The sequence below is a fragment of the Dendrobates tinctorius genome, unplaced genomic scaffold (genome assembly GCF_039654945.1).
Source record: "Dendrobates tinctorius isolate UK_male_01 unplaced genomic scaffold, ASM3965494v1 ptg000175l, whole genome shotgun sequence".
Taxonomy (NCBI): domain Eukaryota; kingdom Metazoa; phylum Chordata; class Amphibia; order Anura; family Dendrobatidae; genus Dendrobates; species Dendrobates tinctorius.
In genome coordinates, this window is record NW_027361842.1 from 4463836 (window position 1) to 4489164 (window position 25329).

General features: G+C 48.6%; 1 protein-coding gene across 1 annotated transcript in view; it reads left to right on the plus strand.

The window, feature by feature from the left end:
- The first annotated feature begins 18662 nt into the window (after positions 1–18662).
- The window catches only part of RNF170 (ring finger protein 170), a 36354-nt gene continuing 29687 nt past the window's right edge, over positions 18663–25329 (plus strand). Inside the window, exons 1-2 of the mRNA XM_073551343.1 lie at positions 18663–18958; positions 24175–24334. Coding sequence (XP_073407444.1) covers positions 24198–24334 — 137 coding nt within the window. The 5' untranslated portion in view covers positions 18663–18958; positions 24175–24197. The remainder of the gene's footprint in view (positions 18959–24174; positions 24335–25329) is intronic.

The window sequence follows — 25329 nt, forward strand, 5'->3', positions numbered from 1 at the left end:
GGATCCATGGTCAATCCACCGGGCGGAGATGATATAGCCCCGGAAAGGCAAGAACTCCTGCTCAAGCACACACTTCTCCAACTTGGCATAGAGGGAGTTTGCCCGCAGGCGATAGAAAACTTTGCAAACATCTCTCCGGTGGGAGTCAATATCTGGAGAGTAGATGAGAATATCATCCAGATAGACTACAACCGAGGTGGTAAGCATATCCCGGAAGATATCGTTCACAAAGTCTTGGAAGACGGCCGGGGCATTACAGAGGCCGAAGGGCATCACCAGGTATTCATAGTGCCCATCCCTGGTGTTAAATGCCGTCTTCCATTCGTCCCCATCACGGATGCGAATCAGGTTGTAAGCCCCCCGCAGATCAAGTTTGGAAAACACCCTCGCTCCCCGTAGCCTATCAAACAGCTCTGATATCAAGGGCAGAGGATACTTATTCTTAACGGTGATGGCGTTAAGACCCCTGTAATCAAGGCAAGGACGTAGTTCCCCACTCCTCTTCTGGACGAAGAAGAATCCCTCCCCGCTGGTGACACTGACTTACTAATGATTCTTGCCAGATTCTCCTTGATGTATTGAGACATGGCCTCTGTCTCCGGGAGAGATAGGGGATAGACTCGACCCCGGGGAGGCTCAGCACCAGGCAAGAGGTCAATAGGACAGTCATAGGGGCGATGCGTTGGAAGGGTCTCCGTCGCCTTTTTGGAGAACACGTCCGCATACTGTCGATAGTGTTTGGGGAGCGAGGAGAGATCTGCGGGAACCTCGGTGGAGGCAACCTGAACGCACTCCCTCAGACATCTACCCTCACATGATTTACTCCACCCAATAATCCTCCCTGAGGACCACTCTATATGGGGGGAGTGGTACCACAACCATGGGACCCCTAGAAGTACCTGGTCAATACCCTCGGGCATGACGAGGAGGGATATCGTCTCCTGATGAGATGGAGCCACTGAGAGTAACAAGGGGGCGGTCTGGTGGGTTATCTGTGAGGGTAGAGTGGCGCCGTTCACCACTCTGACGGTGACTGGTGTAGACATCATAACCAGGGGTGTAGCGTGCCGTTGAGCGAAGGCTGACGACATAAAATTGCCCTCTGCCCCAGAATCCACGCAAACCTCCACCGCCAGAGTGGAAGAATCAAACTCAAGTGTCCCCTTAAAGGACAGCTTGGAGGAAAATGCCGCTGATTCTAGTGCGCCACCTCCTACGGCCACTAGGCGCGAGCGTTCTCCCAGCTGCTGTGGGCACCGGTTGGCAAGGTGACCGGACTGCCGGCAAACATGACAGCTCACAGGAGCTCGAGCGGACCGGGGCCTGGATCCCTCACGGGAAGCCTCCTGACGCTCGGACGCCCGATCAGAAGATTCCAGAGGTTTAGCAAAACTAGGTGCCAACCTAAACCTCTGCCTACACTGGGCCTGCTCCAACCTTCGCTCGGCGAAGCGAAGATCAATACGGGTGGAGACAGTGATAAGCTCCTCCAGTGAAGCGGGAATCTCCCTGGTGGCCAGAGCGTCCTTCACATGGCCTGCCAAACCTCTCCAGAATGCCGGAATAAGGACCTTATCTGGCCACTCTAACTCTGAGGCCAGCGTCCGGAACTGGATGGCAAAGTGACTGACCATGGACGAGTCCTGTGATAATGCCAGCAGCCGAAGCGCGGTGTCATGGGTGACTCGTGGTCCCAGGAAGACCTGCTTCAGAGTGTACAAGAACCGCGAGACACTCTGCACCACATGATCACCACGCTCCCACAGCGGTGTGGTCCACTCCAGAGCCCTGCCCGACAAGAGGGAAATAATAAATCCCACTTTAGCCCACTCAGAGGGGAATCGTGCGGCCAGCAGCTCCAGCTGTATAAAGCACTGGCTTACGAAACCCCTACAAGAAGCACTATCACCCGAGAACTTCTCGGGCAGCGGGAGGCGGGACAAAGTCGGGGCAGGGATGGCTGTGGTCACACGGGAGACAGCCTCTGTGGCTGCCTGAACAGCGACCGCAGTAACATCTGCAGCTGAGGTTGAACACTTGAGAGCCGCCAACCTGCCCTGCAGCTGCCGGATGTACTGCAGCAGTCGCTGTTCATCCGCCATTACTAGCCAGACCCTGGCACTAGGATACTGTTAGGGCTGGCGGAACGCACCAAATAATAAAGATGGCAATAAGGTGCGTTCGCAGCCCGGGGGTCCACCGTGCAGGTAACCTGCTGCTCAGTAATGGCGGATGCTATATGGCGGTATACTATAAAAACACACGTGGGTTATCGTCACCCGGTGTGTACGGGGGCGGACTCTGTTGCTTCACAGAGCCGCACTACCGCTGAACATAAACGCCGGAGCCTGTTTGTGCTCACAGAGTTCGGCTAAAGAGCGCACAGTGTATGGCCACAGAATGCTACCCCAAGGACACGGGGTTAGAGTCCCTCTAGGCCCACTGAGCGTGCGGCGTCGCTGCCACGAGTGCCACTAAAGACGCTGGCAGTTGAGTGTGGAGCACGTGCACTGAGGCGTGCTGGATCACTGGTGGGGACCAATGTCTGACTCAAACCCTGAGCTACCTACACCTAAGCCTGGGCGCTAGCAGGCTAGGCTGCACAACAAATGCGTACCAAGGGTAGGGGTTTCATAATGAGTCAGTCACCAGAGACATTCATACGTGCATATATCTCTCACACCTTATAGTCTGTAAATACAGTCTATCCTAGCACATGGGCAAGCGGCCATGCGAACCTTTTATAGCCACGGGCGTCCGGGACCTTCCTGGCTTCTTGGATGGGCCAATCCGAACACGAGCAGGACCTGAGCACGTGACCTTCGATCTCCAATGGGAGATCACTCCACGGGCATGCTCAGTGGCCCGACATGAGGACTTAGTCCCTGGAGAATCTCGCTGCTGAGCAGCCTGCATTGTCATAGCTGTGCCAGAGGTGGCAGCAGCAAGCAAACCCATGGAGTTGACCTGGGCAGAGCGCCGGAACCGACGAATCTGCTGAGCAGGCTCCAATGCAGCCGAAAGAGAATGGGAAACCGCTGGGTGCAAGGCTCTGGATTCCAGCTGTGCAGTGGCAGGAACCCGACGCCTAACAGATATATGGCTCCTACACTACATGGGGCTGCTACTGAGGCAGAGATATATGGCTCCTATGTGACGCCCCTGAGGATTCAGTTGCCACAGAGGTACTGCACCTCCTCCTGAGGTGTGGTACCCCACCATCCAGGTAGGTTGGAGGCTCCTGACCAAGCTCCAACACCTGCATCCCACACAACTCAGTAGTTCAGCAAAGCCACATTGTGGCTCCCTTCTTGGAGTGTAGCAGAGCACCTTTGGTGGCTCCCTGCTTGGAACACGAAACGTGCTGGGAGGTGGGTGGTGTTAGAATACTTAAAAGAGCGGGAAGGTTTAGGATTTCAGGTCAGTCATTCAGTCGGTGATTGGAGAGGAGTGAGGAGAGAAGATCCCTGGGAGAGTGATGGAGGAAAGAGGTGCTGCAGCAGACCTCAGTGACCTGGATCTGCTGGCACGGGAAAGAAAAGAAGGAGAAAGACATTGACCAGAAACCTGATCTTCCATAAGAAGGAGAGATTAGTACGGAACGAAGGAGTAAAAGGGAACCCTGCCTAGAAGTTCTAAGCGCAAGGCCGGGGCCCGGTCCCCAACGTTGTATGGATACTAATGGTCAAACAGCAGACACCGGTGGAATAGTGAGCTGTAAATGCACTACTCCCATCTAAGACTTGGGGGCACAACAGCAACTTGGATAGTGAGCTGGGACTCAGGAGTAAAGAGTCCGCGAAGCAGGCTACAGCTGTCTGCCGTACAAGTATGGTTCTTGGGAACATCTGTCAGGAGGAACTCCAGTGTAACTCAGTACTAGGAGTACTTCACACCAAAGGTGCTATAAGAGGAGATGTTCAGAAAGGCACATGTTGGCGGAGTGTTGGAAGGGAGCATTCCATCTGACCTGGAGGTTGACTGAGTCCCTGACCCGGAGGACACGGCACGGAGGCAGGCAACTGTGTGTACTACAGACTGTGAGTAAAGCTTTGGAACTACATGCCCTGGTGTCCTCCACTTATTCCTGCGCTAACATACCCTATACCACTACATCGGGGTACCAGCTTCTACACCGCCTGTGCCTCTTCTCTACCCTTACATCTACACTGACCTGGGACTACAGCTCCATCTGTGGGGAGCTACACCATCTTGGCTGCAACACACCACCAGTCCCAGAGGATCTGCATGCAGCGTCGGCTCAACACCTCACTTGCCGAACACCACAGGTGGTGTCACGAACTATTTCATTAACTACATTCCACCATTCAATCTCCCCTAATACTTGGGTGCCCAGGGCCACGGACCGGGTCACCGCTGCTGTGACACATCCCGCTGACACCGGCCCGGTAGCGAGCACCCCACAGCCCTGGGAGGGCGACCCACCTACACCACATGGGGCTGCTACTGAGGCAGAGATATAAGGCTCCTACACTACATGGGGCTGCTACTGAGGCAGGATATATGGCCCCTACATTACATGGGGCTGTTACTGAGGAAGAGATATATGGCTCCTACACTACATGGGGCTGCTACTGAGGCAGAGATATATGGCTCCTACATTACATGGGGCTGTTACTGAGGAAGAGATATATGGCTCCTACACTACATGGGGCTGCTACTGAGGAGGTATATATGGCCCATACACTATATGGGGCTGCTACTGAGGCAGGATATATGGCCCATACACTACATGGGGCTGCTATTGAGGCAGAGATATATGGCCCCTACACTACATGGGGCTGCTACTGAGGCAGAGATATATGGCTCCTACACTACATGGGGCTGCTACTGAGGCAGAGATATATGGCTCCTACATTACATGGGGCTGTTACTGAGGCAGAGATATATGGCCCCTACACTACATGGGGTTGCTACTGAGGCAGAGATATATGGCTCCTACACTACATGGGGCTGCTACTGAGGCAGAGATATGGTCTTACTCTGGATAAATCTGTTATTTCACAGTTGACTCCGCTCAAAAAAAAGTGAGATCGTGAACTTTTATCTTGAATTTCCTCGGGTTATCGTCATCCTGCTGATTTTTATAAGAAATGCGAGTGGTTTTGCTTAGGAAACCGATGACATGACTTCCTGTCTAAACTGCACCTTCCTGTTAATGATGCTTTGATAATAAGCATCAGATAGCAATTAATTATTTTAGTCCTCGTAGAAGTCTATAATGTGTGATAGTTGGCTATGTATAACTCTGTATAAAATAGAATAGTTGTGGATTTGACCATATGATCTGACATAATTCTGAAAGAGAATGGCAAGAGACAGTGTACTGGATGTCGGTGAGAGTGCTAAGCAAGTGGGAAAAGGAAAAACTTATCACACAGAAAACTCCGCAGCAGGACCGGGCGACCTGTGGTCATTTATCTAACCAGCCTGGGTCCCGGCATAGTTTGTTGTATAATTACGCATTTGTTGGGAAGTTTATTGCTTAATGTAATGTCAGATTGAATTGTTCAGATGTTGCGCAGGCCTGTACTTTGGCCAACTTTTCTATCAAGTCCTCTAGTGCAACTGTATTATTCAACATCTTTATCAACGATTTAGATGAAGGAATTGAGGGTAAACTGATTAAATTTGCTGATGACACAAAGCTAGGTGGGATAGCTAATACTAGAGAAGAGAGAGAGAGGATTCAAAAAGATATAAATAAACTGGAGCAGTGGGCAGCAACTAACAGAATGGTTTTAAACAGGGAAAAATGCAAAGTACTACATCTGGGCAATAAAAATGAAAAAAGCATATACAGAATGGGAGGAATAGGGCTAAGCAACAGCACATGTGAAAAAGACTTGGGTATACTAATAGATCACAGACTGAATAGGAGTCAACAGTGTGATGCAGCAGCAAAAAAGGCAAATGCAATTCTAGGATGTATTAACAGAAGCATATAGTCTAGATCACGTGAAGTCATTATTGCCCTCTACTCCTCTTTGGTCAGACCTCATCTGGAATATTGTGTCCAGTTTTGGGCACCACATTTTAAAAAATACATCAACAAACTGGAGCAAGTTCAGAAAAGAGCGACCAGAACGGTGACCGGTCTGCAAACCCTGTCTTATGAGGAAAGGTTGCAGGATTTGGGAATGTTTAGTTTGCAAAAGAGAAGACTGAGAGGAGACTTAATAGCTGTCTACAAATATCTAAAGGGATGTCACATTGTAGAAGGATCATCGTTATTCTCATTTGCACAAGGAAAGACTAGAAGCAATGGGATGAAACTGAATGGGAGGAGACACAGATTAGATATTAGAAAAAACTTTTTGACAGAGTGATCAATGAGTGGAACAGGCTGCCAAGAGAAGTTGAGTTCTCCTTCAATGGAAGTCTTCAAACAGAGGCTGGACAGACTTCTGACTGGGATGATTTAGCGAATCCTGCTTTGAGCAGGGGGTTGGACCAGATGGCCCAGGAGGTCCCTTCCAACTCTATGATTCTAACTAATTCTAACTAATACACTACATGGGGCTGCTATTGAGGCAGAGCTATATGGCTCCTACACTACATGGGGCTGCTATTGAGGCAGAGCCATATGGCCCCTACACTACAATGGGCTGCTACTGAGGCAGGATACGTATATGGCCCCTACACTACATGGGGCTGCTACTGAGGCAGACCTATATGGCCCCTACACTACATGGGCTGTTACTGAGGCAGACATATATGGCTCCTACACTACATGGGGCTGCTACTGAGGCAGGATATATGGCTCCTACACTACATGGGGCTGTTACTGAGGCAGAGATATACGGCTCCTACACAACATGGGGCTGCTACTGAGGTAGAGCCATATGGCCCCCACACTACATGGGGCTGCTAGTGAGGCAGGATATATGGCTCCTACACTACATGGGGCTGCTACTAAGGCAGGATATATGGCTCTACACTACATGGGGCTGCTACTGAGGCAGGATATATGGTCCCTACACTACATGGGGCTGCTACTGAGGCACAGTCATATGGCCTCTACTCTACATGGGGCTGCTATTGATGCAGGATATATGGCTCCTACACTACATGGGGCAGCTACTGAGGCAGGATGTATGGCTCCTACACTAAATGGGGCTGCTACTGAGGCAGGATATATGGCCCCTACTCTACTTGGGGCTGCTACTGAGACAGAGATATATGGCCCCTACACTACATGGGGCTGCTACTGAGGCAGAGATATATGGCCCCTACACTACATGGGGCTGCTACTGAGGCAGAGATATATGGCTCCTACACTACATGGGGCTGCTACTGAGGAGGTATATATGGCCCATACACTATATGGGGCTGCTACTGAGGCAGGATATATGGCCCATACACTACATGGGGCTGCTATTGAGGCAGAGATATATGGCCCCTACACTACATGGGGCTGCTACTGAGGCAGAGATATATGGCTCCTACACTACATGGGGCTGCTACTGAGGCAGAGATATGTGGCTCCTACACTACATGGGGCTGCTACTGAAACAGAGATATATGGCCCCTACACTACATGGGGCTTCTACTGAGGCACAGTCATATGGCCCCTACACTACATGGGGCTGCTATTGATGCAGGATATATGGCTCCTACACTACATGGGGCTGCTACTGAGGCAGGATATATGGCCCCTACACTACATGGGGCTGCTACTGAGGAAGTATATATGGCCCATACACTACATGGGACTGCTACTGAGGCAGGATATATGGCCCCTACACTACTTGGGGCTGCTACTGAGACAGAGCCATATGGCCCCTACACTATATGGGGCTGCTACTGAGGCAGGATATATGGCCCCTACACTACATGGGGCTGCTACTGAGGCAGAGATATATGGCTCCTGCACTACACGGGGCTGCTACTGAGGCAGGATAAATGGCCCCTACACTACATGGGGCTGCTACTGAGGAAGTATATATGGCCCATACACTACATGGGACTGCTACTGAGGCAGGATATATGGCTCCTACACTACATGGGGCTGCTACTGAGGCAGAGATATGTGGCTCCTACACTACATGGGGCTGCTACTGAGGCAGAGATATATGGCCCCTACACTACATGGGGCTGCTACTGAGGCACAGTCATATGGCCCCTACACTACATGGGGCTGCTATTGATGCAGGACATATGGCTCCTACACTACATGGGGCTGCTACTGAGGCAGGATATATGGCCCCTACACTACTTGGGACTCCTACTGAGACAGAGCCATATGGCCCCTACACTGCATGGGGCTGCTACTGAGGCAGAGATATATGGCCCCTACACTACATGGGGCTGCTACTGAGGCACAGTCATATGGCCCCTACACTACATGGGGCTGCTATTGATGCAGGATATATGGCTCCTACACTACATGGGGCTGCTACTGAGGCACAGTCATATGGCCCCTACACTACATGGGGCTGCTATTGATGCAGGATATATGGCTCCTACACTACATGGGGCTGCTACTGAGGCAGGATATATGGCCCCTACACTACTTGGGGCTGCTACTGAGATAGAGCCATATGGCCCCTACACTGCATGGGGCTGCTACTGAGGCAGAGATATATGGCCCCTACACTACATGGGGCTGCTACTGAGGCAGAGATATATGGCTCCTACACTACATGGGGCTGCTACTGAGGCAGAGATATATGGCTCCTACACTACATGGGGCTGCTACTGAGGCAGAGATATATGGCCCCTACGCTACATGGGGCTGCTACTGAGGCAGGATATATGGCCCCTACACTACATGGGACTGCTACTGAGGCAGGATATATGGCTCCTACACTACATGGGGCTGCTACTGAGGCAGAGATATCTGGCTCCTACACTACATGGGGCTGCTACTGAAACAGAGATATATGGCCCCTACACTACATGGGGCTTCTACTGAGGCAGAGATATATGGCTCCTATGGGTCGCCCTCCCAGGGATGCGGGGTATTCGGTCCCGGGCCGGTGTCAGGGGAATGTGTCACAGCAGCGGTGATCCGTACCGTGGCCCTGGGCGCTCAAGTCAATGGCGATATGTGGTTAATGGAATGGCATAGTTCGTGACGCCACCTGTGGTGTTTGGCAAGCAAGATGTTAAGCCAACACTGCGTGCAGGTCCTCTGGGGCTGATGGTGTGTTGCAGCAAAGATGGTGTAGCTCCCCACAGGTGAAGCTGTAACCCCAGGGCAGTGTGAGGAATGCGGGTACCCAGATGTAGCGGTGCTGACGGTGTTAGCGCACAAATTAATGGAAGACACCAGGGCTTGCAGTTCCAAAGCTTTACTCACAGTCCGTGGCACACACTGGTGCCTGCCTCCGTGCCGTGTCCTCCGGGGCAGAGACTCAATCAACCTCCCGGGCACGTCAGGATTCTCCTCTCCAACACTCCACCAACATGTGCCTTTCCTGAACGACTCCTCTATTGCGCCTTAAGGTGTGAAGAGCTCCAGTACCGTGGTACTCTGGAGTTCCTCCTGTCAGATGCTCCTAACAACTCTACTCGTATGGCAGACAGCTTTAGCCTCTCTCGGGGACTCCCTTCTCCGGAGTCCTGGCTCTCTATTCAGTTGCACTACACTACATGGGGCTGCTAATGAGGCAGGATATATGGCTCCTACACTACATGGGGCTGCTACTGAGGCAGAGATATATGGCTCCTACACCACATGGGGCTGCTACTGAGGCAGAGATATATGGCTCCTACACTACATGGGGCTGTTACTGAGGCAGAGATATATGGCTCCTACACTACATGGGGCTGCTATTGAGGCAGGATATATGGCCCCTACACAACAATCGGCTGCTACTGAGGCAGGATACGTATATGGCCCCTACACTACATGGGGCTGCTACTGAGGCAGAGATATATGGCTCCTACACTACATGGGGCTGCTACTGAGGCAGAGCCATATGGCCCCTACACTACATGGGGCTGCTACTGAGGCAGGATATATGGCTCCTACACTACATGGAGCTGCTACGGAGGCAGAGATATATGGCTCCTACACAATGGGCTGCTACTGGGGCAGGATACGTATATGGCCCTACACTACATGGGGCTGCTACTGAGGCAGAGCCATATGGCCCCTACACTACATGGGGCTGCTACTGAGGCAGAGATATATGGCTCCTACACTACATGGGGCTGTTACTGAGGCAGAGATATATGGCTCCTACACTACATCGGGCTGTTACTGAGGCAGGATATATGGCTTCTACACTACATGGGGCTGCTACTAAGGCAGAGCCATATGGCCCCTACACTACATGGAGCTGATACTTAGGCAGGATAAATGGCCCCTACACTAAATGGGGCTGCTACTGAGGCAGGATATATGGCTCCTACACTACATGGGGCTGCTACTGAGGCAGAGATATATGGCTCCTACACTACATGGGGCTGTTACTGAGGCAGAGATATATGGCTCCTACACTACATGGGGCTGCTATTGAGGCAGGATATATGGCCCCTACACAACAATCGGCTGCTACTGAGGCAGGATACGTATATGGCCCCTACACTACATGGGGCTGCTACTGAGGCAGAGATATATGGCTCCTACACTACATGGGGCTGCTACTGAGGCAGAGCCATATGGCCCCTACACTACATGGGGCTGCTACTGAGGCAGGATATATGGCTCCTACACTACATGGAGCTGCTACGGAGGCAGAGATATATGGCTCCTACACAATGGGCTGCTACTGGGGCAGGATACGTATATGGCCCTACACTACATGGGGCTGCTACTGAGGCAGAGCCATATGGCCCCTACACTACATGGGGCTGCTACTGAGGCAGAGATATATGGCTCCTACACTACATGGGGCTGTTACTGAGGCAGAGATATATGGCTCCTACACTACATCGGGCTGTTACTGAGGCAGGATATATGGCTCCTACACTACATGGGGCTGCTACTAAGGCAGAGCCATATGGCCCCTACACTACATGGAGCTGATACTTAGGCAGGATAAATGGCCCCTACACTACATGGGGCTGCTACTGAGGCAGGATATATGGCTCCTACACTACATGGGGCTGCTACTGAGGCAGGATATATGGTCCCTACACTACATGGGGCTGCTACTGAGGCACAGTCATATGGCCCCTACACTACATGGGGCTGCTATTGATGCAGGATATATGGCTCCTACACTACATGGGGCTGCTACTGAGGCAGGATGTATGGCTCCTACACTAAATGGGTCTGCTACTGAGGCAGGATATATGGCCCCTACACTACTTGGGGCTGCTACTGAGACAGAGCCATATGGCCCCTACACTACATGGGGCTGCTACTGAGGCAGAGATATATGGCCCCTACACTACATGGGGCTGCTACTGAGGCAGAGATATATGGCTCCTACACTACATGAGGCTGCTACTGAGGAAGTATATATGGCCCATACACTACATGGGGCTGCTACTGAGGCAGTATATATGGCCCCTACACTACATGGGGCTGCTACTGAGGCAGAGATATATGGCTCCTACACTACATGGGGATGCTACTGAGGCAGAGATATATGGCTCCTACACTACATGGGGCTGCTACTAAGGCAGAGCAATATGGCCCCTACACCACATGGGGCTGCTACTGAGGCAGGATATATGGCCCCTACACTACATGGGGCTGCTACTGAGGCAGAGCCATATGGCCCCTACACTACATGTGGCTGCTACTGAGGCAGAGATATATGGCCCCTACACTACATGGGGCTGCTACTGAGGCAGAGATATATGGCTCCTACACTACATGGGGCTGCTTCTGAGGCAGAGATATATGGCCCCTACGCTACATGGGGCTGCTAAGGAGGCAGGATATATGGCCCCTACACTACATGGGACTGCTACTGAGGCAGGATGTACGGCCCCTACACTACATTGGGCTACAACTGAGGCAGAGACATATGGCCCCTACACTTCATGGGGCTGCTACTGAGGCAGGATATATGGCCCCTATACTACATGGGGCTGCTACTGAGGCAGAGATATGTGGCTCCTACACTACATGGGGCTGCTACTGAAACAGAGATATATGGCCCCTACACTACATGGGGCTGCTACTCCCTCCCAGGGATGCGGGGTATTCGGTCCCGGGCCAGTGTCAGGGGAATGTGTCACAGCAGCGGTGATCCATACCGTGGCCCTGGGCGCCCAAGTCAATGGCGATATATGGTTAATGGAATGGCATAGTTCGTGTCGCCACCTGTGGTGTTTGGCAAGCAAGATGTTAAGCCAACGCTGCGTGCAGATCCTCTGGGGCTGATGGTGTGTTGCAGCAAAGATGGTGTAGCTCCCCACAGATGAAGCTGTAACCTCTGGGCAGTGTGAGGAATGCGGGTACCCAGATGTAGGGGTGCTGACGGTGTTAGCGCACAAATGAATGGAAGACACCAGGGCTTGCAGTTCCAAAGCTTTACTCACAGTCCGTGGTACACACTGGTGCCTGCCTCCGTGCCGTGTCCTCCGGGGCAGAGACTCAATCAACGTCCCGGGCAAGTCAGGATTCTCCTCTCCAACACTCCGCCAACATGTGCCTTTCCTGAATGACTCCTCTATTGCGCCTTAAGGTGTGAAGAGCTCCAGTACCGTGGTACTCTGGAGTTCCTCCTGTCAGATGCTCCTAACAACTCTACTCGTATGGCAGACAGCTTTAGCCTCTCTCGGGGATTCCCTTCTCTGGAGTCCTGGCTCTCTATTCAGTTGCTGTTGTGCCCCAAGTCTTAGATGGGAGTAGTGCATTTACAGCCAACTACTCCACCGGTGTCTGCTGCAGAACCATAAGTGTCCATACAACCTCGGGGACCGGGCCCTAGCCTTGCGCTGAGAACCTATAGGCAGGGTTCCTCTTCCAACCCACGTCTCCTCTCTGTTCTCCTACTCCTTCATTCCGCACTGATCCTTCTCTCTCTTATGGAAGCTTAGGTTGCAGTTCTACATCTTTCTCCTTCTGTTCCTTTCCCGTGCCAACTGGCTCAGATCACTGAGGCAGCTGCAGTACTCCTTCTCCTCAGACCCGTCCTCAGACTCTCCGGACTGTCCTTCTCCTGCCTGACCTCCTGTCAGACTCCACTCCTCAGACTGATCTGATCTCTAATTCTAAACCTTCCCACTCTTTTATATGGATCTCAACTCCACCCACTTCCCAGCACATCCAGTGTTCCAAGCAGGGAACCACCAAAGGTACTCTGCTACTCTCTAAGCACTGAGGCGCAATGTGGTTGTGCAGAACTACCCTGTCGTGTGGGATGCGAGTGTTGGAGTGTGGAAAGGAGCTTTACCTAGGTGGTGGGGCACTACACCTTAGGAGAAGGTGCAGTACCTCTGTGGTGACTGTGGTGACTTAAACACAGCATGTCAGCGGGCTGCAAGACAACAAAGTTGACAGTATAGGAACATACAAAATTTTATGATGCTGACACAGCATGTCAGCGGGCTGCAAGACAACAAAGTTGACAGTATAGGAACATACAAAATTTTATGATGCTGCATAACAATTCTTATACTAAACTTCCTAGTATAGGAGGTACTTATTCTTGAACGTTACAAACAATTCTTATTTAACTATCTAAACTTCAAGTGAAAAAGTGCAATTTTTTTTCTAAGTGCCATTATCTGTGACTCACTATCACTTATCCTTTTTCTACTTTCACTGTCTCTTCTAGACGCAAGACGCTGACCGTAAGTACCTGGTCCGTCACCTGTCTACTTTCAATTCTTTATTCTTAATTCTATATCAAGACATTTCTCACTCTATCTAAAGCCATTTCTCAATTATTAATACTAAAACACATTATCAACAATAAAACATTTCAAAGATTCTTTTAAGTGCTGGACACCGCTCCCAGCCGGGATCTCTTGCAGTGTCCTTTGAGGTAACCATCATCTTCGAAAAGTGTCCATGCAAACATTATCTTCGCAAAGTGTCTTTATGTAAATCATTATCTTCGCAAAGTGTCATATATATTGGGACAGAGACAACATTTTTCTAATTTTGGTTCTAGATATTACCACAATGAATTTTAAACAAAACAATTCAGATGCAGTTGAAGTTCAGACTTTCAGCTTTCATTTGAGGGTATCCACATTAAAACTGGATGAAGGGTTTAGGAGTTTCAGCTCCTTAACATGTGTCACCCTGTTTTTAAAGGGACCATCCCTTCGTTACGTCATTCTCAATTAAGCAGATAAAAGGCCTAGAGTTGATTTGAGGTGTGGTGCTTGTATTTGGATGGTTTTGCTGTGAAGGAAACATGTGGTCAAAGGAGCTCTCCATGCAGGTGAAACAAGCCATCTTTAAGATGCAAAAACAGAAAAAACCCATCCGAGAAATTGCTACAACATTAGGAGTGGCAAAATCTACAGTTTGGTACATCCTGAGAAAGAAAGAAAGCACTGGTGAATTCATCAATGCAAAAAGACCTGGGCGCCCACGGAAGACAACAGTGGTGGATGATCGCAGAATAATCTCTATGGTGAAGAGAAACCCCTTCACAACAGCCAACCAAGTGAACAACACTCTCCAGGAGGTAGGCGTATCAATACCCAAATCTACCATGAAGAGAAGACTGCATGAAAGTAAATACAGAGGGTTCACTGCACGGTGCAAGCCACTCATAAGCATCAAGAATCAAAAGGCTAGACTGGACTTTGCTAAAAAAACATCTAAAGAAGCCAGCACAGTTCTGGAAGAACATTCTTTGGACAGATGAAACCAAGATCAATCTCTACCAGAATGATAGAAAGAGAAAAGTATGGCGAAGGCGTGGTACAGCTCATGATCCAAAGCATACCACACCATCTGCAGAGGCAGTGTGATGGCTTGGGCATGCATGGCTGCCAGTGGCACTGGGTCACTAGTGTTTATTGATGATGTGACACAGGACAGAAGCAGCCGAATGAATTCTGAGGTATTCAGAGCCATACTGTGTGCTCAGATCCAGCCGAATGCAGCCAAACTGATTGGTCGTCGTTTCATACTACAGATGGACAATGACCCAAAACATAAAGCCAAAGCAACCCAGGAGTTTATTAAAGCAAAGAAGTGGAATATTCTTGAATGGCCAAGTCATTCACCTGATCTCAATTTGAGCATGCATTTCACTTGTTAAAGACTAAACTTTAGACAGAAAGGCCCACAAACAAACAGCAATTGAAAACCACCGCAGTGAAGGCCTGGCAGAGCATAAAAAAAGGAGGAAACACATTGTCTGGTGATGTCCATGAGTTCAAGACTTCAGGCAGTCCTTGCCAACAAAGGGTTTTCAACCAAGAACTAGAAATAAACATTTAATTTACAATTATTTAATCTGTCCAATTACTTTTGGTCCCTTTAAAAATTGGGTGGCACATGTTAAGTTGCTGAAACTCCTAAACCCTTCATCCAATTTTAATGTGGATACCCTCAAATGAAAGCTGAAAGTCTGAACTTCAACTGCATCTGAATTGCTTTGTTTAAAATTCATTGTGGTAATGTCTGGAACCAAAATTAGAAAAATGTTGTCTCTCTCCAAATATATATGGACCTAACTGTATATCGCTTATACATTACATGGGGCTGCTACTGAGGCAGAGATATATGGCTCCTACATTACATGGGGTTGCTACTGAGGGCAGGCAGAGATATATGGCTCATACATTACATGGGGCTGCTACTGAGGCAGAGATATTTGGCTCCAACACTACATGGGGCTGCTACTGAGGCAGAGATTTATAGCTCATACATTACATGGGGCTGCTACTGAGGTAGAGATATATGGCTCTTACATTACATGGGGCTGCTACTGAGGGCAGGCAGGATATATGGCTCCTACATTACATGGGGCTGCTACTCAGAGCAGGCAGAGCTATATGGCTCCTACATTACATGGGGCTGTTACTGTGGCAGAGCTATATGGCTCCTACATTACATGGGGCTGTTACTGAGGCAGAGATATATGGCTCATACATTACATGGGGCTGCTATTGAGGCAGAGATATATGGCTCCTACACTACATGGGGCTGCTACTGAGGCAGGATATATGGCTCCTACACTACATGGCGCTGCTACTGAGGCAGAGATATATGGCTCCTACACCACATGGGGCTGCTACTGAGGCAGAGATATATGGCCCCTACACTGCATGGGGCTGCTACTGAGGCAGAGATATATGGCTCCTACACTACATGGGGCTGCTACTGAGGCAGCGATAATGGCCCCTACACTGCATGGGGCTGCTACTGAGGCAGAGATATATGGCTCCTACATTACATGGGGCTGCTACTCAGGGCAGGCAGAGCTATATAGCCCCTACATTACATGGGGTTGCTACTGAGGCAGAGATATATGGCTCATACTTTACATAGGGCTGCTACCGAGGCAGAGATATATAGCTCCTACACTACATGGGGCTGCTATTGAGGCAGAGATATATGGCTCCTACACTACATGGGGCTGCTACTGAGGCAGAGCCATATGGCCCCTACACTGCATGGGGCTGCTACTGAGGCAGGATATATGGCTCCTACACTACATGGGGCTGCTACTGAGGCAGAGATATATGGCTCCTACACTACATGGGGCTGCTACTGAGGGCAGGCAGAGATATATGGCTCATACATTACATGGGGCTGTTACTGAGGGCAGAGATATATGGCTCCTACACTACATGGGGCTGCTACTGAGGCAGAGATATATGGCTCCTACACTACATGGGGCTGCTACTGAGGCAGAGATATATGGCTCCTACACCACATGGGGCTGTTACTGAGGCAGAGATATATGGCCCCTACACTACATGGGGCTGCTACTGAGGCAGAGATATATGGCTCCTACACTACATGGGGCTGCTACTGAGGCAGAGATATATGGCCCCTACACTACATGGGGCTGCTACTGAGGCAGAGATATATGGCTCCTACATTACATGGGGCTGCTACTCAGGGCAGGCAGAGCTATATAGCCCCTACATTACATGGGGCTGCTACTGAGGCAGAGATATATGGCCCCTACACTACATGGGGCTGCTACTGAGGCAGAGATATATGGCTCCTACATTACATGGGGCTGCTACTCAGGGCAGGCAGAGCTATATAGCCCCTACATTACATGGGGTTGCTACTGAGGCAGAGATATATGGCTCATACTTTACATAGGGCTGCTACCGAGGCAGAGATATATAGCTCCTACACTACATGGGGCTGCTATTGAGGCAGAGCTATATATGGCTCCTACACTACATGGGGCTGCTACTGAGGCAGAGCCATATGGCCCCTACACTGCATGGGGCTGCTACTGAGGCAGGATATATGGCTCCTACACTACATGGGGCTGCTACTGAGGCAGAGATATATGGCTCCTACACTACATGGGGCTGCTACTAAGGGCAGGCAGAGATATATGGCTCATACATTACATGGGGCTGTTACTGAGGGCAGAGATATATGGCTCCTACACTACATGGGGCTGCTACTGAGGCAGAGATATATGGCCCCTACACTACATGGGGCTGCTACTGAGGCAGAGATATATGGCTCCTACACTACATGGGGCTGCTACTGAGGCAGGATATATGGCCCCTACACTACATGGGGCTGCTACTGAGGCAGAGCTATATGGCTCCTACACTACATGGGGATGCTACTGAGGCAGAGATATCTGGCTCCTACAGTACATGGGGCTGCTACTGAGGCAGAGATATATGGCTCCTACACTACATGGGGCTGCTACTGAGGCAGAGCTATATGGCTCCTACACTACATGGGGCTGCTACTGAGGCAGAGATACATAGCTCCCACACTACATGGGGCTGCTACTGAGGCAGGATATATGGCTCCTACACTACATGGGGCTGCTACTGAGGCAGGATATATGGCTCCTACACTACATGGGGCTGCTACTGAGGGCAGGCAGAGATATATGGCTCATACATTACATGGGGCTGTTACTGAGGGCAGAGATATATGGCTCCTACACTACATGGGGCTGCTACTGAGGCAGAGATATATGGCCCCTACACTACATGGGGCTGCTACTGAGGCAGAGATATATGGCTCCTACACTACATGGGGCTGCTACTGAGGCAGAGATATATGGCCCCTACACTACATGGGGCTGCTACTGAGGCAGAGATATATGGCCCCTACACTACATGGGGCTGCTACTGAGGCAGAGATATATGGCCCCTACACTACATGGGGCTGCTACTGAGGCAGAGCTATATGGCTCCTACACTACATGGGGCTGCTACTGAGGCAGAGATATCTGGCTCCTACACTACATGGGGCTGCTACTGAGGCAGAGATATATGGCTCCTACACTACATGGGGCTGCTACTGAGGCAGAGATATATGGCTCCTGCACTACATGGGGCTGCTACTGAGGCAGGATACATGGCCCCTACACTACATGGGGCTGCTACTGAGGCAGGATACATGACTCCTACACTACATGGGGCTGCTACTGAGGCAGAGATATGTGGCTCCTACACTACATGGGGCTGCTACTGAGGCAGGATACATGACTCCTACACTACATGGGGCTGCTACTGAGGAAGAGATATATGGCCCCTACACTACATGCGGCGGCTAATAAAACAGAGCGCCTGTTCCCGAATCCTGATACAACTGGCAGCCTCAAGTAACAGACACTGTGCTGACAGCCGTGCCACTAGGGGGCGAGTACGAGCACCGGGCAGCACAGCGCTCTGTGCAGCAGGAAGTGATGGCCGCTGGGCTTCCTGCTTAGAACCCTCCTCCAGGAAGTCATGAGTCTGCCTCAGTGGCTGACAAGCTGACTAAATGGGACCGTGAGCACCGCTGTGCAGCCTGCCGTGCGCTGTCCCGGGCTCTCGCTGAGCAGCTGACAGGACTCCTCTGCGCTCGGTCCTTAGTGTGACCGCCCTGCTGGACCCCGTGTCCATGAGACCTGTGCAGGTACCGTCCTGTGTGCTGTTCACTCCACGTCTCTCCACATACATGTACGGGGCTTATAAATACTGCAGTCGAGAAATGTGGGCCGTGCACCACACCGAACAAGCAGCTGCTGCCATTTTTATTCATGTCTAATGGCTTTTAAAGTGGTTTGCCATTTATTTCCATAGGTTTATTTAACTGTAAAAATATCAAATTAAGCCTCACTCCCCATTTGTGACCGCTGCAGACAATCGCTGGATCCTACATCGGCATCACTGCTGAGGCAGGAGCTGTTTAGGCCTCTTTCACACTTCAGTTTTTGTGTCAGTTAAAATCCGCCAAAAGGACGGATAGCGGATCCGTGTTAGTACTGATGACAACGGATGCCTCCCGTCCGTTTTTTTGACGGATCCGCCAAATGAAGAATGTTAAAGGAATCGCAGCCTGGAGAGAGAGAGAATTTTTTTTGTCCACCCAGACAGAATTTCGGGTTAAATGAGTGTCTGGAGAATCCGCCGGCCAAAAAACGTTGCAAGCTCCGTTTGGAAGTCTTTGAGGATGTTGAAGAACAGCAACATTTTGGCGGATCCGCACAAAAACGGATGCAACGGATGGCAATCCGTCAAGATCCGCCAATAATGGAATTCAATGGGGAAAAAACGGATCCGCAAAGAAAAATGCCGGATCCGTTTTTTTTTCCAAATCGGCGGATCTTGACTGATTGTCAAAAACGGAAGTGTGAAAGAGGCCTTAAACTTAATTACTAGTAATGACTGAACCTTCTTAGATAAGGTGTTATTGGCGTGCTTGAGTCCTCATGGCTGTCGTAACACACGCAGGGGTTGCCTGTTTGTTATGCAATCCCTGCATGTGATGTGACTTCGAACAGCCACGAGACATGCAGCCACGGGGACTCGAACATAGTATTCGAGCACGCCGAAGACACTCGGTTAGCACTCAAGCATGATCAGAAAACATCTTGTATAAGCACGATCGCTCATGACTGCTAACTAGTAACCTTCGTTTTAAATCTGTTAATAAATCAATAGTAAATAGGAAAGTAAGAAACTTGGTAATATATTTTATCAGTGAAATCTGCTTTTTTCCCCATTTCCTGAGAGATGACAGTTGGTGCTTTAATAATTCTATGGAGAGGGAATGTGGAAGGTGGATCTAGAAGGAGAGAGACAGTCTGAAAGTTCTATTGAAATGGCAGTTAACGTCCTCCACTGAAATTTGAGCCCCAACACTGTCAGGCAGCTGCTGCCGAGGCATATAAAATAATGGATGCATAAGAGGCATAGATGCTCATGAGGAGAACATAATTTTACCTCTATATAAGTCACTAGTGCGACCACACTTAGAATACTGTGTACAGTTCTGGTCTCCGGTGTATAAGAAAGACATAGCTGAACTGGAGCGGGTGCAGAGAAGAGCGACCAAGATTATTAGGGAACTGGGGGGTCTGTAATACCAAGACAGGTTATTACACTTGGGGTTATTTTATTTTTAATGATACCATTTATGTGCAGATTCGATCTTTTGATCGTCCGTTATTGCATTTTAATTCAATGTCACAGCGAGCAAAAAAACGTAATTCTGGCGTTTTGATTTTTTTTTATTGCTACGCTGTTTAGCGATCGGGTTTTTTTATTGATCGGGCTGTTCTGAATGTGGCAATACCAAATAAGTGTGTGATTTTTTTTTTTTTTTTTTTCTTTTTCTTTTTTTTTTTTTTTTTAAAAGGTTTTATTGAGCAGATCACCTATATGTAGCAGAATTACTGCATTGCTGCATTGCTATGAGCGCCGACCACCGGGTGGCGCTCAAAGCAATGCGGCATCAACAACCATAGAAGTCTCCAGGAGACCTCTGGATGTTATGCCAACGCATCGCTGATCCCTGATCACATGACGGGAGTCAGCAATGCGCGCATTTTCGGCCGTGCAGCCGGAAGTGCCGGTTAAATACCGCTGTCAGCGTTTGATAGCGGCGTTTAACGTGTTAATAGGTGCAGGTGGATCGCGATTCCACCTGCGCTTATTACGGGCACGTCAGCTGTTCAAAACGCCGGAGCCCTCATCAAAGCAAGGGAGATGTCCAATGACGGGCGTTAGGGGGTTAAGCATACTCACATACGTGGATTCTTTATTGTAAGAGCAGTGAGACTATGGAACTCTCTGCCATATGATGTTGTAATGAGTGATTCCCTACTAAAATTTAAGAAGGGACTGGATGCCTTTCCTGAAAAGTATAATATTACAGGGTATATACACTAGTCTCCTTAATATTGCGTTGATCCAGGGAGCTAGTCTGATTGCCGTATGTGGAGTTTTTCTCCTAATATGGAGCTATTAATGCCTGCCCCGTGCGGTTTTTGCTTTCCTCTGAATCAGCATGTTATAGATTGAACTCGATGGCCTTACAGTGGCTTTCCAAAGTATTCACCCAATTGTCTTTCTATTTTCTTACATTACAATCTGTGTTTAAATATTTTTGTAATAAGATTTGTGAGATGCATCAGCACTAAATAGTCAGTGTTGATGAAGTGAGAAAAATATAGGAAGAAATTAAATTTATGGGATAAAATAACTAAAAATTGTCATGTGCATATGTATTCTCCCCTTTTGAGATGAAGTCCCTAAAAAAAATTTCTGATGCAAGCAATTACCTTCATAAGTCACATGATTAGTGAAAGGAAGTCCGCCTGGAAGTGTCACATGGTCTGTCAGTATATAACCTTTAACTTTTCGGAAAGGCACAGAGGTTTCAGCACCATTAAGCAAGAGGCACTACTAACCAAATACTATGAAGACCAAGGAGATCTCCGAAGGAGTCAGGGACAAAGTTGTTGTGAAGTAGAAGTCAGGGTTGGGTAAAAATAATAATATCCCAATCTCAGATGACCCCCTCGCACCCAGGGCACCATCAAATTCATGATGATCAAAAGGAAAGAACATGGTACCACAACAAACCTGCGAAAGACAGTTGTGGAATTACACTTTTTTTGCAATTTCACAGCACTTAAAAGTTTTGTTCCCATTTTCCACTATACAATATGGTAAAACCAATGGTGTCGTTCAAAAGTACAACTCATCCTGCAAAAAAACAAGCCCTCACATGGCCATATTGACAGAAAAATAAAAAAGTTGTGGCTCTGGGAAGAAGGGGAGCAAAAAAGCAAACGTGAAAATGGGCTGCGGCGTGAATTAGTTGAGCGTTATGCAGTGATCTTTCACTGAGCGACCTATATCGCACCCATAGTCGCTGTATAGCTCCAGCCTAAACCTTTATGGTTTTATGTTTGACAAAGTCTAACCATCGACGCTGAGCCCGAGGCAGGAGCTGGTCATGCTGATGTATTCCTGTGTTGTGAACAAAGTTGCTGTGCAGCCCCAGCCTATAGCAAGTAACCATGCTCAGTGACAACCTTAAGGCTATATGCGCATGTTGCGGATTTGCTTGCAGAAATTTTTGCAAGGTTTCTGCATCTCTTGGCAGAAAACCCAGTGGAAAATCACTGCGTTTTTTATGTGTTTGATGTGTTTTTGTTGCATTTGTGATGTGGTTTTTGTATGCGTTTTTGTAAGCTAAATAAAGATATATTAATAAAAAGAAAAAAAAAAAACAATTTACCAGCTCAATTAAACGGGAGACATCGATCCCCATAAAATGATAGGACTCTATTGTTGATGTGCTTCGTCCAAGATGGGCACTATTCTATATTCTACGCCCACACACTCTTCCTCCTTCTGACATCATTTCAATTGACAAATCTGCAACCTTTTTGGCACCAAATCCACAAACCTTTTTACACCTGCATTTTTGCTGCAGATTTGACTAACTCAATGGAAGTCAAGGGGTGAAAAACGCTGCAGATCCGCAAAAAGAATTGAGATGCTGTGGAAAATGCTGCAAATAAGGATGGAAATTTCCGCATCATGTGCACAACACTTCAGGAATGTCATTGATTAACCTTGCATTAGTGATCCATTGCGTTTTTGGAGCATTTCCGTGGAAAAACGCTGCGGAAACACAACAAATCTGCATTGTGTGCACATCTCCTACTATTGAGTAGTTCTCTTACCCAGAGTAGATGGAGAACATCATGTGGTAGTAACTCTGTAATGCTGTCAGGGAGAAAGCCTCAGAAATGCGCGTCGGGGTAGATGCGCTGACCCGAGCCTCCTTGACACGTGTCTTGTATACAAGGTAACATCACGAAACAATCACTGACCTCAGGGAGACCAGTCAAAGAAAACACTGCGGCAGCCGGCAAAGGCGCTCAATCAGTGAAATCCTAGGTGCATTGCTCCCTGGGAAATACGAATATGCAAAGAGAATCCTACTCCACACTGATGAGGGGCAACACCCCGAAACAGCTGTCTGTGGATGGATACCTGGCCTTGGTATTTCCCTTGTCATATCTGTAAACTCGTAAAGAGCTGGATATTGACTTAAAGGGCCACTTAATATGGTGGTAATGGTGGTTTCTGAAAGGAGCCACTCCTTGGCTGGGTCCTTCCCTGGAGGAAGATCTGGCTAGTCCCGTGTTTGAGACTCTTAAATGAGGCTCCACGGACTTTATTTGCATATTTGTATACAAGGTAATGATACTTTGGGCTTTGCTTATATGACCTGTGAGCATGATGTCTTCCTATGGAATGGGTTAGTCTCAGACTAATTATGGGGATTAAGGGTACTTTTAGGCTATGTGCACACGTACCGGAACTCTCGCGGAAATTACCGCGAGAATTCCGGAATTCCATTCCGCGGGAAAATCTCATTTTAAATTCCCTCGATTTTCCCGCGGAAAAACTTGCATTTTGCAAGCGTAATTAGCTTGCAAAATGCTAGCGTTTTCCAAGAGATCTGTAGCATCGCTTGGAGAACTGATTGACAGGTTGGTCACACTCGTCAAACATAGTGTTTGACGAGTGTGACCAACTTTTTACTACTGAGGCTGCCTAATAGGTGAGTTAGAATGATACTGAAAAGTAATGAAAACCTTTGTGACAAGTATGAATAAAAGTAAGATTTATCCAAACTAAACGTTGTTTATTTAAACAAAGTTTTTTTGTTTTTTTTTAAACACTTTAACTATTTGGTCATTCCATTAAAAATCATTCAGAATAGCTTCCTTTTTTTCTTATTTCAAATCTGTTGAAAATATGGAATAAACCTGTTATTTGTGCATTTATTTTAACAAACTTTTTTTGAAATTTCTTGTCTTTCAGAAACTTAATGTCTGTGTTTTGGGATGGCTGAAAACCAACAAGATATTTTACACCCTTTATCAGATGATGGGTCATTTATCGAAGGTGTAAGCAACCAAGTGGTTGTTGCAGTACTCATCAGTTTAATCTTTATCGCTGCTCTCACATATTTAATGTTACGGTATGTCAGGTATCTATGCATATAGCCCAAAAAAGTTCTTATTTTTACTTTGAATATGGAAAAATCTACTACATTTGCAGAGAGAATAGTGTGTGTTTAATTTTCTGCTCTCAACATGCAAACTTAGATGTTTGTGATGTGGTTGAACAGTTTACTAGTCTGGTGATGCCATTATAGAAAGGGCCATCACTCAAAGTGGGCCATGCAATTTAGATAGCTGATCATTTAGGCAATAGCAGTTCTTCCCAATCTCTCAAAAACATTCATGCCACTGTTTGTGGCTTTTCTATATTGAGAAGTAAACATCTGTCATGTTGAAATCCAACATGTTAAACCCATCTTCTAACATATGGAGCTAGAGTTATGGCACCCCATCTACCTTGGATGGTTGACCAGTTCTGCCAAAATCAGAGTGCAGCAGACATTCATCTTAGGGCCCGTCACACATAGCGACTTACCAGCGATCCCGACAACGATGTCAACGTGTCAGGATCGCTGGTGAGTCGCTACATGATCGCTGGTGAGCTTCCAAACAGGCAGCTTCACCAGCGATCAGCACCAGCGACGCCGAGCGCGCGGTGTCGCTGTGTACTTTAGTTACCAGCGCGCTGATGCAGGGAGCTGGTAACTAGGGTACTCATTGGGTTTCTAAGGGGCGCGCGTCACTTAGAAACCCGATGTGTACCTTGGTTACCAGCTCCCTGCATCAGCGCGCTTGTAACTAAGATACACATCGGGTTTCTAAGCACCGCCCGGTGCTTAGAAACCCTGCGTTTACCTTAGTTACCAGCGCGCTGATCACTGGTCTCCCACCTGTCACACGCAGCGATGCGTGCTGGCCCGCAGGACACCAGCGATCAAAAAAATGTCCTGGCTATTCCAGGACGATCAGCGATAACCGGCAGGGGGGTCGGTCGCTGGTCAGTGTCACACACAGCGATCTCACTGGTGAGATCGCTGTTGCATCACAAAACTTGTGACTCCGCATCGATCTC